Here is a 15,076-nt window from a genome sequence, read left to right as displayed (position 1 = left end):
CAATTCAAGTCCCAAGTCATTGGTGTAAAAGTCCAAGTCAAGTCACAAGTCTTAGAACATTTTTTCAAGTCAAGTCTAAAGTCATAAAATTAATGACTCGAGTCTGACTCGAGTCCAAGTCATGTGACTCGAGTCCACACCTCTGGATCCTACAATAATAAATAAAGAGGAAAACCCAAAAGTCATATGACCCCCTATGGGCAAGCACTTTGTAGATAGTGGGAAGGAAAAACTCCCTTTTAAGAGGAAGAATCCTCCGGCATAACCAGACTCAGGGAGGGGCAGGGCCATCTGCTGCAACTGGTATTAGAACATCTTAGGGCTGAGGTATATAACAAAGCCTCATCCTCTGGGTTCAGATCTGAAATTAATGTGTGTTGATTAACCTAAAGTCATGCATTACTCATCTTTTTATTTAGTTTTCATTTCTGCATGCTGAGCTGCTGTGTGGTCATTCCTACAAAACATTATCCTCACTGTCCTCCTCCGATTGATCGACCAGTCACAGCTCAAATTGTCTCTCTATAAAAACCCAAGCACCCTGCTAATGGATACTGGCTGGACATTTAAAAGTTTAGTTCTGGTGTCGGTCTCTGCTTTGATTCTCTAAGTCCAAGATACTGACAGTGTTACGGGGGGGGGGAGGGGATCTAAATTGATCCTATGATCGATTGTGGGACTTTAATTAAGTATTTATTTTAGTATCACTGTTATAACCCCTAAGAACTTGACACTGCGACCTCATTAACCACGTGAAACAGCCACGCCTGCAGTTGTGCGTAAAGACTGCAACACTAACCGCTTACACGAGCCGAAAGAGGCTGACACGATGGAGCCGAGGTGAGTGCGGAGGACAGGTTAGAGTAGGTGGGGTTAATGATGTTTGAGGTACAGGACAAGTTGATGCCTCCTCATGCCGAACCCATGCGTAATAAGTGCGATCGTCGCCGGTGAGGAGGATGCTGGATCATGAGGCTGGAGCCGACATGCGACTGGTCCGTAAGATCAACACAGGCATGAAGATCCACGCCGGGGGTGAGCACATGGGCTGCAGCAAGGTGGAAGACAACCAGGACAACCAGGTCATCTGCTTGCAATGTCAAGATGAGGTGATGCGGGTTTGCCCGGGGAGTCCTCGCAGTCCTCGCCGCGCTATCGCGACGCGCCTCTCATCCGGATCCGCAGGTAAGGGCAAGCAATGCAGCACACGAGGTTAAAAAGAAAGCGCGACGCATGCTGTCAGCTGCAAGCGTTAATAACACTGTTTCTTCCGTTCATATCGTCAATTACTCCGATTTCAAGCTGAAATGTGGGTGTGGTGATCCACTGTGGTCAAAGTGAGTCCACGGGACGACCCAAGGCACACAAACAGTAGTGGAACACCTCACGGATTCTCACAGAGCAGACAGCGAAAGCTGCACTACCACAACACATACTAGTCCTTTTTTATTTTAAATATAATTGCATGTTGTACAAGATTGTTGTTGTACACTGCCTCAGAGTAGGGGTGCTATTTTTCAGTGAACATTTTGCTGTGGTGTAATTCATTCATCTGATGTTAAATTAATGATGTGGCTGGAAGCTGCTCAGAGGCTGATATGGTTTGTTCAGCGGTGTGCTCACTCCAAAGCCCATAGCTTTGGAAATAAATGATACCTGCAGCTTTATCTCTACACCGGGACGGGAATGTGTGTGCTTAAAAATATTCCCAGTCAGTGATAAATGTCTACACTGTGCTGCATTTGCTCTTTTTTGATGCATCTGTAGGTGTTAGATAGGAAAATAAAGGAAATTAGAGTTTGTTTTTTTAAAGTTGTCTTAGTGCTTAAATGAGAAAAAGCAGTTCAGGTGTTCATTTATCAGTCCCAGGCAAAAATGTTGGGTGGTATCTTTCAGGAGGTGACTGCAGTGCCAGAGAAAGTCTTCTGCTCTGCTGAGGCAGATTAATGACTTAACCTCTGTCTCCCAGAGGAAAGTTGGTGTTCCACATCAGGCCTTCAGTTTCCACTGTCAGGTTTATCTTATTAATTGGAGCCTCGGTTAACAAAGCCCCTCAAAACCTCCTTCCACAAGTTTTTCAAACTGCGCTAATCCAAATAAAGGCGCAGATAAGGTTGCTTAACTTTTATTCTTTTCTTTTTTCCCCACTATCGCCAGTTTTGCTATTGCAGAGTTCTCCCATAGATTTAAATGACTGATTCTGTGAGTGCAAATTGTCTCTGTCTTATAACAGTTCTGACAGTTACACTGTACTCTACTGGACTGAATTATTGTTGAGTTGCTTATTGTCAGTGATGGTATGAAGAGAGTGCTAAAAAATAGAAAATATGAGCACATCTATAACCTGCAGGAGTGGTTGGGTTAGGTTTGCCTTTTTATTACAACCAAAACTGTAACATTAAGTGTACACCTACTTTTCATCAAATAATAATGCACATTGAAGCCATGTCTTAAATCATGTTACTGGTCACATGACGCTCAGTCACACAGAACATATACATTAAACTCATGGTGTTCATTTTGCCATTATGTAATTTGGCTGCAAGAACAAAACAGTAGGAAAACTTACTTCAAAAGAACATTTCTGTGGTAAACACTGAACAGCTAGCTGTTGGCTAGATAGCTGCCCTCTGGGAATTTGTCATTGTCGTTGCTGTTTGGATCCAGTTTGAATCAACACTTGATGTACTGAGTGCTTTTGTATTTTCTGTTTAACTGAATGTCCTCTTTAGTCTATTGTTTTGTTACCTTTTTGACTCAACTGATCCAATATTTTATTTATCGTATTGAACTCATCGTTTTACCTGTTTTGTATGCTATAATGCAGTAATTTCACAACATTTGGGATCAATAAAGTCCTTTTCATCTTATCATATCTTATCTTATTGTTACATAGCACCCCAACCTTTTGTAAATAGATACATAACTTAGCCAATAATTTTATTCTTGTTTACTTATATTGTATATTGTCAAATAAAATAGTATTTAGCAGTGTAAGTAGCTCATATGGTGATTTGTGCTTTCTATTTAGTTAATTAATGAATAGCTAAAGGACTTAAAAAGAATTCTGTTTTTTCCATGCTGAAAATGTTTTTTTTCCTTGGAATAATAGGATGAATGAAAGAGAGAATCAAATGAACTCTTGATTATTATTATTATGGGTATCAACAGAAGCTTTCACATTTAGTGCATCCCTAGATAGCATTTAACAGGCTTTCCATTATATATGTGGCTTTAATTGTATTAAATATTAATAATATTGTTTCAGATGTGCCACTTGGGTAAAACTTGTACTATTATAGCAGTTGCAGTTCAAAAAGAAAATGAAGTTAAATTAATGTAAAAGTTGTTAATCATTAATCTTTTTGGTCAGTGTCACAAAGACTGAAAAAAGAACTGCAAAATGCTTCACAGTTAAATCTTACTCCATTCAGTCTCGTATGGGTTTAATTATTTTCTCTTTGTTTTGTCCAGTCTGCCCTGCAGGGAAAGAAGGTGAAAATCACTTGCGGTATTCGAGGCATTATTTCTTAAACATTATCAGGCTCTTGGAGAGGTTTTCTCCCTGTAATCCACAGAGTTCTACCACAGTGAAAGCTTTTATTCCCTCTATATAAATTGGTAGACAAAGGCAATAAAGCTGCCAGACTCATGCATTTTATTCCCCTACCTCTGCCAAGGTCAAGAGTTTCCTCCCCTTGTGTAGCTCAATGTGGATCAGGGCACTAACATTGCAGGATTACGGGTTTGATTCCTGTAACGCTGCTGGGTCATGGATTTTCACAAGCCCCCAGGAAAAAGAGAAGCTCAAAAGCTTAGTGGGCACATTTGAAATTGCAAGATACATGTTTCTCTGGGACTCCATGGTACTGATGGTCACCTGTGCTAACAAAAAAACCCTACCTTAGTTACACTGAATATTTGCCTTCACCTTATACGTGATGTCTTCTCCATTCACAGATCGCGAACCCAGCAGTAGCAGCTACAATGTCTCCTCAGGAACCTTCTACAGTTGTGTCAGTCAGATCACCATCGGTGAGTGCACTGCTTTAGAGTTGTGTCATGGTTCCTTCAGCATGAGGGTTTGGTCAGGAGATTTGGTATCTCCTGCATGTAGTTAGTCTTGTCTCCATGTTTGTTTACATTCTGTCTCACCAGTCATGTCCCCATGTCTGTGCAATCCCTCTGTGCCCTTTTTCTGTAGTTTTTCATTTTTCTCTCTCAGTTGTGTCTCCATGTTTACTTTCCCTTTCATCTATGTCAAGTTTTTATGTCTCTGCCTCTCAGTTTTACTTTTCTAACGTGTTCCCCAGGTGTGTCCTCTCTACCTTGATTCCTTCTTATTGTCTGAGTCTGAGTAGTAAAAAAAGTGAAGCGTCCATGTGGACAGTTTTATGTTTGTACCTAACATTTTCAGAAAACTGTAAGAAAACTGTAAGCACGCTGGGCAAAACCCATCCACAGAGCTATTTAATCTAAGCACTGGCTTTACACTAAAGGGAAGTTCATTTCCAAACTCTGCAAAACATCACTGGATTTTATTTAACTGGGAAAAGGCCAACACAACACTCTCCTTAATCAAACACAAATGTTTATTTCAAGCTCGAACATTTTGGACTTAAGGGCCACTGACCGAATACATTCATACAACCTGAATTCCAAAAAAGTAAATATAAAAGAATGCAAAGATTGATTTACAAATACCCCAAAACTAGTATTTTATTAATAGAACTTAAAAAAAACATATCAAATGTTTAAACTGAGACATTTTACTTTTTCATGAAAAATATGATCTCATTCTGAATTTGATGACAGCAACATGTCTCTTAAAAGTTGGGGCAACAAAAGGCTGGAAAAGTAAGCCCTAAAAAGAAAAAGCTGCAGGAACATTTTGGTAATAATTAGGTTAATTGCCAACAGATCAATAGCATGCTTGGATAAAAAAGAGCATCTTAGACAGGCAGAGTTTCACTTATCTGCAAAAAACAAGAGCTGTTCACAGATTGTGGAACAAATTCAGTGTTTTTAAGTATAAAATTCATTGTCTGTTTCATAATCTATACCATCAAACCCTAAAAAGATCCTGAAAGTGCTGTGCAAAAGAGATGAACACTGAATGCTGTGATGTTCATGTCCTCAGGTGACGCTGCATTAAACACACGTACAGGCCTATCAAGGTCTATCATGCAATTTCTGCCATCTTCTCTGCATCTCACACTAGAACAATCTTGATAATATTTTTTTTTAAAAGGCAAAATCGACATGGGGAAAAATTTTTATCATCATAAATAAAAAAAGGAAGACAGAATGAGCATATTTACTTTAAATGTTTTAGCAATATAATGGGTGTTACAGTGGGGCAAAAAAGTATTTAGTCAGCCACCCTGATTTACGAATAAATTCTTTACAAATCCTACCATGTGGATTCATGGATTTTTTTTTCACATTCTGTCTCTCACAGTTGAAGTGTACCTCTGGTGCAAATTACTGACCTCTGTCATCATTTTAGTTGGGGGAACTTGCACAATCGGTGGCTGACTAAATACTTTTTTGCCCCACTGTATATTTTATTTTTATTATGTATCAGTGCAGTTTAGTCCCGTATGAATTGTTAGAGTTCTGACAGCAGAGGGGTTAGGGGAAATTTAACTTGGGATTTGCTAAGCAGTAAAAAAATTAAAGATTTCCGCTGACGTGGAAGTTTGTTTGTACGTCCAAGGTTCTTGATGGAAAATTGTACAATGGTGACAAAGCTGTTCAACATAATTTTCCTGTCTGTCACAAAACTGCAACTGCCTGCCATTTGGAATATTGAGGCCTTGGCTTTCGACATTTTTTCAATGAATATTAACACAGTGTGTGGTTAGCCTGTAAGCTACTGTATAGGTTGTTGACAGCAAGGGGATTCAGACTGTGCTGCTGCATGCAGGTGTTCCTCTCTTCTCTAGAAGCTAAATTTAAAAACAAAAAACAAAAAAAACAACTAACTAATGAACTGCTGAGGGGGAGCTTTGGACCACTGAGACTCACTCTGTTGGTTTTCACAAAAGAAAGATCTATAGTCTCGTCCCACACTCTGACATCAAAAAGATTTACTGTGCTGCCTGTGATTTTAAAGCTCCGGCCTTTGTTCGAGAGGAAAATACAAGTCAGCATCACCGTAGGTTCTTAAACGTTCTAATCGATTATAATCTCACATCAATTCCACCCTCCTTTATTGTTGTAGGAATCTACTGGGATAGTGCAGCTTATAGACAGAGCTAATATTCACCCTGAGGTAGGGATTCAGTGAAGGATGAAATAAAACATTAAATGCGTCATGCTGGAAATTTTAGAGCACTACTGCACTGAGGTTGGCTCTGCACTGGCCAGAACCAAAAACACAAGTTATCCTTTTTTTTTTTACAGTTTGAAGTGTGAGATTTTGCCGTCCGAGAGGATTCATGGTGTTTTGTAAAAATATCAGGTCATCACAAAATTCAAGTTCAGTACTTTGAGGAAAGATCCCCAGCTCTGCCATTCATCCCATCTCAGCCCTCTGTATAACTGATCGCTTTTCACCCTGACTTCAACTAAGCAGTGCGACACAGCTAAAAGCACTTTTCACTTGCAAGAATTAAGCTGATATAAAGCATATACAGTAAGTGGCCCCAAAAAAGTCTTTGTTGGCACTGAATAAAATCTGAGAAGAGAACCACATAAAGTGGCATTTTTAAAACCCAGCAGCCTACAAGAAGCCAGATAAAGGACAACAGAACAAAAAATAAATAAATAAATGGATGGATTGATGAGGAGGGACAGGTATGTTTTTATACCACCAATGAAGTCCAATGTTTTGACCAGTGAAGATGTTTATTGTCAGAGAAAGCAAGATGAACAGAGACAGTGCAGTCAGAGGGACAGGGAGCGATGGTGATCAAGTGAGCTAGAAAGTGAATAAAGAGAAGAAAGGGTGTTATGGTTTGTTCTAGATAAACAATTTAGGTTTGGGTAAAGAAACAGGGTTGGGGTTCACAAAGGAAGCAGGAAGAATAAGTCGAGTAAAGTTTCACTTGTCTGACTCTTTTGTTTCACTTAATGCACCTAATAATCCGGAGAATACGGTTACTTCCGCCTTCCTTTAGTATGTCCAGAAGTCCAAAACATTTCGTCGACATTGTTGTGTTTGTTGGGCAGAAAACTTATGAAATTACAGTACAGTGGTCCCTCATTTATCTTGGGAGTTACGTTCTAAAATTAAGCCGCAATAGGGGAAATCCGCGAAGTAGTTAGCTTTATTTTTTACAACTATTATAGATGTTTTAAGGCTGTAAAACCCTTCACTACACACTTTATGCACTTTTGTCAGACAAGCATGAACATTTTCATACTTTTCTCTCCTGTTTAAACACTCTCAAAGTTCAAACCTTCATAGAAAAATAAGTCCAGTATTATAGAACGAAACCAAAGATCAAACCCTGTTTTCAGGTCCAGAACATAGCAATAGAGCAGCTGCCAGATAATTCAACAATAATGAATCAATGGTACAGAAGTGGAGGAAGCAAGAAGAATGAGTTGAGTAAAGTTTTACTTATCTAACTGTTTTGTTTCGCTTAATGCGCCTAATAATCCAGAAAATATGGTAACTTCTACCTTCCTTTAGCATGTCCAGAAGTCCAACTTTTTGAATGACGGTTAGCATCTTCCTCTGCCTTTTGGGTGCTACCGCAGATGCCTTTGACGGTGCAAAACATTTCGTCGACATTGTTGTGTTTGTTTGGGAGAAAACTTACAAACATACAGTACAGCGCTTTAGAGTCACACTGCTAGCGATCAAAGATTTATGTAAATTATGTAAATTTGATAAGTTGACAAATCATGCAAAATTGCATACAAAAAATACGCGAAACAGCGATGCTGTGAAAGCTGAGCCGGGTTATAGCGAGGGACCACTGTATTGCCAAAAGTCTCAGGTCACCAACTTTCTGCAGAGTCAGAATTTATGTGTTCAAACCTTTAGTGAAGGTTACAAATGATCTTCTTATGGTCTCTGACAGTGGACTCATCTCTGTGCTTGTCCTGCTAGACCTCAGTGCAGTGTTCGATACTGTTGACCATAATATCCTATTAGCGCGATTAGAGCACGATGTAGGCATTGCAGGTACTGCACTGCAGTGGTTTGTATCATATCTATCTAACAGACTCCAATTTGTGCATATACATGGAGAGTCCTCTTCACACACTGAGGTTAATTATGGAGTTCCACAGGGTTCAGTGCTAGGAGCAATTCTGTTTACATTATACATGCTTCCCCTTGGCAGTATCATCAGAAGACATAGCATACATTTTCACTGCTATGCAGATGACACCCAACTCTATCTGTCCATGAAGCCAGGTAACACACACCAATTAGTTAAACTGCAGGAATGTCTTAAAGACATAAAGACCTGGATGGCCTCTAACTTTTTGCTTCTTAATTCAGATAAAACTGAGGTTATTGTACTCGGCCCTGAAAAGCTTAGAAATATGGTATCTAACCAGATTCTTACTCTGGATGGCATTACCTTGGCCTCCAGTGACACTGTGAGGAACCTTGGAGTCATTTTTGACCAGGACATGTCCTTCAATGCACATATTAAACAAATATGTAAGACTGCGTTCTTCGATTTGCGCAACATCTCTAAAATTAGAAATATCCTGTCTCAGAGTGACGCTGAAAAACTAGTTCATGCATTTATTACTTCCAGGCTGGACGACTGTAATTCATTATTATCAGGATGTCCAAAAAACCCGCTGAAAAGCCTTCAGTTAATCCAAAATGCTGCAGCAAGAGTGCTGACAGGGACTCGAAAGAGAGAGCATATTTCTCCTGTTTTGGCTTCCCTTCATTGGCTTCCTGTTAAGTCCAGAATTGAATTCAAAATCCTGCTCCTCACATACAAGGTCTTAAATAATCAGGCCCCATCTTATCTTAATGACCTTGTAGTACCATATCACCCTATTAGAGCACTTTGCTCTCGCACTGCAGGCCAACTTGTTCTTCCTACAATATTTAAAAGTAGAATGGGAGGCAGAGCCTTCAGTTTTCAGGCCCCTCTTCTGTGGAACCAGCTTCCAGTTTGGATTCAGGAGACAGACACTATCTCTACTTTTAAGATTAGGCTTAAAACTTTCCTTTTTGCTAAAGCATATAGTTAGGGCTGGACCAGGTGACCCTGAATCCTCCCTTGGTTATGCTGCAATAGACGTAGGCTGCCGGGGGATTCCCATGATGCATTGAGTTTTTCCTCTCCAGTCACCTTTCTCACTCACTATGTATTAACAGACCTCTCTGCATTGAATCATATCTGTTATTAATCTCTGTCTCTCTTCCACAGCATGTCTTTATCCTGTTTTCATCCTCTCACCCCAACCGGTCACAGAAGATGGCCGCCCCTCTCTGAGCCTGGTTCTGCCGGAGGTTTCTTCCTGTTAAAAGGGAGTTTTTCCTTCCCACTGTTGCCAAAGTACTTGCTCATAGGGGGTCATATGATTGTTGGGTTTTTCTCTGTATCCATTATTATACGATCTACCTCACAATATAAACCACCTTGAGGCACCTGTTGCTGTGATTTGGCGCTATATAAATAAAATTGAATTGAATTGAATTGAATTGAATGTGGCCTTCAGATTAGCTCAGTAACATATAGAGTGTATAGGACTATAGAGCTTCATTGAATGGGTTGCAATGGCTGAACAGCTGCAACCAAGTGCTATGGAAAGCATCCGGTTGAAACTACGCCACCACTGGACTCTAGGGCAGTGGAGATGTTTTCTCTGGAGTGATGAATGATGCTTTGATGGACAAGTCTGGCTTTGGCAGTTGTCAACGGTACCTGTCTGACACCATTGTGTCTCCAAGTGTCAAGTTTGGTGGATGGAGATTATGGTGTGGGGCTATTTTTCAGGAGCTGGGCGTGGCCCCTCAGTTCCAATGCAAGGAACTCAACTTAATGCTTCAACATATGTTAATGTTTATTTTATTTAACTTCCATAAGGTTGTTAAATTGAAATAGTGTAAAAAGCAAAGAATGAACATTTTCATTCATTGTGTTTTACCCTGAATTGAATGTATGGATATTTTTTACTGTATGAAGATTTTTACTCTGATGGAAAAAGACAGCTATTGTTATCAAGAATAATACTGTACATAGATTTGCAAAGCTACAACTGTGTTTCCAACCTTTTACTTAGTATTGTCCCTAAAATGATAAAAACCATTCATACAGTATTTAATATAATGTATAACTTCAACTGTGCAGCACTTCTTAGGCTGTGTTGCTGCAGTTTCCGACACATGCCCATTCACTGTTCAAATTAAAGCACCAGTAGTTTCCTGTAAACTCCAAGCTCAAACGTGTTAATGCATTGTGCCGCATGTGGCCCAGATAAATGCACCTGCATTTGTTTTCTTACCTCTGAGGGCATCAGGAAGTGAGGGGGGGTGTATCTAGGGCTCTCTCTCCTCAGAGAGCCACAGGGGAACTTTTTTCTGATGACTGCGACATAGATAATGCTTAGAACACACTATGCCCGGGCAACATAAGTTTTGGAGGTCGTTCGGATACACGCCAGGTGTAGATTACAGCACCCACTCCACCCTTCCCATCGTTGTGGGTGACTTTTATGAGATGATGGCATTGATGGCTCAAAGCACTTGTTAATACAGTTTAAAATCCAGGAGCCACTTACAGGTTATGGAGCACTGTAGATTGACCACATAAATCATTCAGCAGAGATGTAAGCAGGTACAGGATACAAAAACTTCAAAGAACACTGTGTGCCTGTAAACAAATTCTAAAAGGCATTAATGGAGCCATACCTCCCCACATAAATCAATAGATTCCTTTTTAAGGCTTGAAGGCATCAACTAGACAAACGGTATAAGCTACAAGATTTTTGAAAAAATGTAAATTGGCAAAATTATACTAGTAGCAGTTCGTAAAGTAAAATTTACATTTAACACCCATCTTACAGGCTAATCCACTTCTAAAGTTTAAAACAAAACTATGCATATATAAACTGCTGAGGTGCTCTTTCTGTTTGTGGCCATCGAGTAGACGGGCTGCTCTGGAATATCTTAGAAAATTAGAGCAAACATGCTTGATATTATTTATTAAGTCCCTACAAGAAACAACAGATTTAGTATACATAGATATAAGCCCAAATAACATATATAAAATAGCCTCCCTATGTCTTAGGGTCATTCTCACTGCCCTGCAGTGCGCATATGCCTGTGTCCACCTCACACTGTACATCAGTAACGGATACATCTCAGAGACTGCAGTGTAATTTATCCATCCATCCCTGCTATTTTCATCACCTTCAGTAATATGAGCTGCACATGGCACATTGTTTCATATCTTCACTATTCCTTATTTCAAATCATACACTGAAATAAGATCAGGGGTAACAAATCCCTATAGTGTGAGGGCATGTCTGTTACACTGCAGTAATGTTTGTAATGAGTTAACAAACACAGTGTATTTTAACAAGGTGTCTGTGCTTTAAAAGAGTTGAAAAAAATCAAGTTTTCATCATTATTACAGGCTGTCTTTTTTTAAAAAAAATTATAATTCCACACCTATGAAATCAACTATAAATCATCACCATATCATAAATGCGTTCCAGTATTTGCTCTACATCCAAATTAATATCTCACTATGTCAAATTTTCACCAACCAAAGACGGGAGTTAGATTTGTCTTTCCAGAGGTAATGCACTTACAGTTTTCTCCCCCGGGGTGAATAAAGTCCTACTCACAGTTTTTGAAAGCGCTGACTTGAGCACATCATTTTGGGGGATGCCCAGCCTTACACTCTTACACTTCATTTGTGAAATCCCTCCTTTCATTCTCTCTGAAAACTGGAGGGTGTAAAAGATTCGATGAAATATAAAGTATGGCTTAGATTTATCTCGTCACTCCTCATCGCAGTTTATCCTCCAGCTGAATGTGCATTGCAAGGAGCGAGCCAGAGGGCCTGGAGACTGTGAGGCGTTCCACTTTTCTGCTATTGATTGGGGCTGCGTTTGTTCATTGCTGATGTACATCTGAAATCTGCTGGGCTTTGTGTTTTACAGGAAACCAGGAGGTGGCATGGGTGGAGGTGTTCCCTTATCCCACCTGCCAGTGAAAGATACCAGAAATATTAAATATACAAAACATTAAAAACACACTTTGCTGCTCTTTATATTTGGTACTATGTGTCTCATCTATTCAGTTCAGTTCAATTTTATTTATACAGCGCCAAATCACAACAACAGTCACCTCAAGGCACTTTATTTTGTAAATTGGGCCCTACAGAGAAAAACCCAACAATCATATGACCCTATGAGGGTCATATGAGCAAGCACTTTGTCAACAGTGGGAAGGAAAAACTCTCTTTTAATAGGAAGAAACCTCCAGCAGAATCAGTCCACTCATGTAAGCAAACGCAACATATCAGTTCAGATTAAAAATGCAAAGCAGGTAGTGATGCTGCTATTGAAAAAATAATATTGTGATTTAATTAATAATTTGTTTTTAAAATGAAATAAAAAAAATTAAGGTTTGGTTTGTGAAGTGTAAAGAAATAGTTTTATCATTTTTCCTTCCTTAACGAGACTTATTTTGGAAAATAGGACATTTATTTGCCCGTTATTTTGTGTAGAGTAAAAAACATACGTAACATTGGCATTATGGCATTGGCATATCAGAGATTTCTTTAGAATAAGGCATAGAATAAAGTCAAGGTTAATAAAAAAAAAAGCAAAAAAACAAAGTAATCAAAAAGGCTTAATAAATTGAACACAATTAAATAGTAAATTGAAAAGAACACAGATTATTTACAACAGAGCTCATCTACTGCATCTGGATCTATTGGATCTCTGATTCCAAAGTTTAAGCCAACATAGATCAAGTGTTCTAACAGCAGGTACAAGAATGTACATTGTGGTCCTAATTGAAGGGTAAAGTAGGGCACCATGACCTGGAAGACAAGCATAAAGCATTTCAATTGACTGCAGCATTCTGAAGGTCAGCATGGCCAAACTGCACTTGATAATTCAATAATGGGGTCAGCAGCAGCTTATAAGATAGCTATGTACAATCAGATCTGCTGCATCTATAATGCCCTACTGAAGAATTATAGATAATAAAGGTTTGGGGAGGTGGGGGGCAGCTACATCTGGACCATCCAGCTCAGTCACTTGTCAGAGCTGAGCTGAAACAGGGAGGGAAGCCTGCTGAGGAGAAATCGAAGGCCGGAAGCGTGCCGAGCTGGTTCAGCAGAGGGCTGGTCCTCAGGAACTCTGGAGAGCAGCAAAAACTGACAGAAAGATGTGGAGGTTCTTCGTGGCCATTCTCATTATTATTATATTTTCATTTAATATAAGTCAGAGGTGTTTGAAGTATTCCTGTGTATTAACTTGTTGTTTTGCAACTTTTAGCTATTGGAGGAAATTGCAAAATTATGCTTAATAATCTATCTTTTAACTATATGCTTTTATGTCTATTTGTCTGTGTGGCTGTATTACATTGTCATGAATTTTATCATAATTACTTTGCTGAACTAGAATCTCATACACTGAGAATCATCTTTTGTGTGGTTGCTGCTGAGGACATACCTGGCAACAATGAAAATTCAATGTTTTATTGAAGTTGAAAGTTTCCACCACTAGGGGGCAACATTGCAACAACTGTTTGCTGTTATGTTCAGCATACACAGTCCCAAATTGTACATGTAGCAATGCTCCCACAAGATGAATGTTAAAGTTTTCAGTGTCCTCTTCCATTCTTGTTTAGAATCTCATTATCTGCCTCAATTGTTGTCACTCAACAGGGTTTGATCTCGGGGGTCAAGTGGCCATCGAGTTCTCACACTGGAACAGTCCTTTTCCAGAGAGCAGCCAGAACCTCCCGAGTCCAGACTGTGTTCACTCCGAGGCCTCCGCTGTCCCGCCCATCAGCGAGCATCTTGAGCCAGTGTCCTGCCCGGCGTCGCTGTCCGTCACCCCGCTCCCCACGTACAGTGCCAGCCAGGAGACGCTGTGTGACAGCAGCACGAGTACGCTGAGAGCTGTGACAGTACATTCTTTTCAATTATGATAACTTTTTTTTTTTTTACAGCAAATCTACATTTCAGTTAGTAAAACACTGATTACAACAGGTCAGATGGTAACATCCTGTAGCTGTGTTGATATCAGAGTTATGATTGACCCTCTACGCAATCTCCATAATGCTGAAACTGGCACTCTGTGGGCCACACAACAACTGTTTACTCTTTGAGCTGAAGGCAGTTCTTAATGTCTTTGGTTGTACATATGAGCTGATTGTCATGCTGCAGAATCAATTTATAACCAGATAAACTGCACGGTGTCTGTACTTTTTTAGCACAAAGGAAACTCTGATCACATCTGAAGCTAAATAAGGAGAAACGTGGTCTCAACCTCCAAGTTTCCTCCACCATGCATTTCTGTTTCCTGTTGACATTCATCTGCTGTGCTCTCTGGCCCTGGATTAAATAAACTGCCCTTTGTCGACAAGTGATTCAAATGTTATGGGAGCACCCTCACTGCTCAAGCTTGGCTTCAGACCAGGGACCCTCCGGTGTTCGTGAATTCTCAGCTAATGGCAGTTTTAAAGTGGAGTCAGCTTATCCTGTCATCCATAAGTGCGGGTTTTGTTTTATTTGAACACCATCAGGTTTTCCCATTCAGTATAATCAATGCTGAGTCAACACACATATGGACATGATTTACTCTTCTGCCCTCTTTTGTCTTTGGCTAGTACCAGTATCGATATCCGGTCACCCTTGAGCCTTTTGTTTGAGAAAATAGCCTCTTTAATGCAATAACTCAGCAACGTAGGAGTTTCAAACTGATACCATAGATGCAACTACTTAAAAACTTGTTTTAGACTAGAGAAGATGAGGCTGAGATAATGTTTATATCGGGGACTTCATTCCTAAATATTGGTCAGAGTGTTCTGGCCCTTCAACCTGTCTTCACCTCACTTTACCACGCTGCAGGTTTTCCAGTCGTCTGTTCTTATGTCTGTACACATCTGCAGAAGAGCTTG

General features: G+C 39.8%; 1 protein-coding gene across 1 annotated transcript in view; it reads left to right on the top strand.

The window, feature by feature from the left end:
* Positions 1-813: 813 nt before the first annotated feature.
* Positions 814-15,076, top strand: part of LOC146554965 (anoctamin-4-like) — a 58,706-nt gene continuing 44,443 nt past the window's right edge. The window contains exons 1-3 of the mRNA XM_085253071.1: positions 814-1,185; positions 3,961-4,035; positions 13,839-14,063. Coding sequence (XP_085109197.1) covers positions 960-1,185; positions 3,961-4,035; positions 13,839-14,063 — 526 coding nt within the window. The 5' untranslated portion in view covers positions 814-959. The remainder of the gene's footprint in view (positions 1,186-3,960; positions 4,036-13,838; positions 14,064-15,076) is intronic.

This window comes from Mchenga conophoros, linkage group LG17 (assembly GCF_057382185.1).
Source record: "Mchenga conophoros isolate Kocher_MC1m ecotype Shallow Benthic linkage group LG17, M_conophoros_male_GT1.1, whole genome shotgun sequence".
NCBI classification, from domain to species: Eukaryota; Metazoa; Chordata; class Actinopteri; order Cichliformes; family Cichlidae; genus Mchenga; species Mchenga conophoros.
The sequence above is the reverse complement of the archived record's forward strand: the minus strand, read 5'-3'. Positions and strand labels throughout refer to the sequence as shown.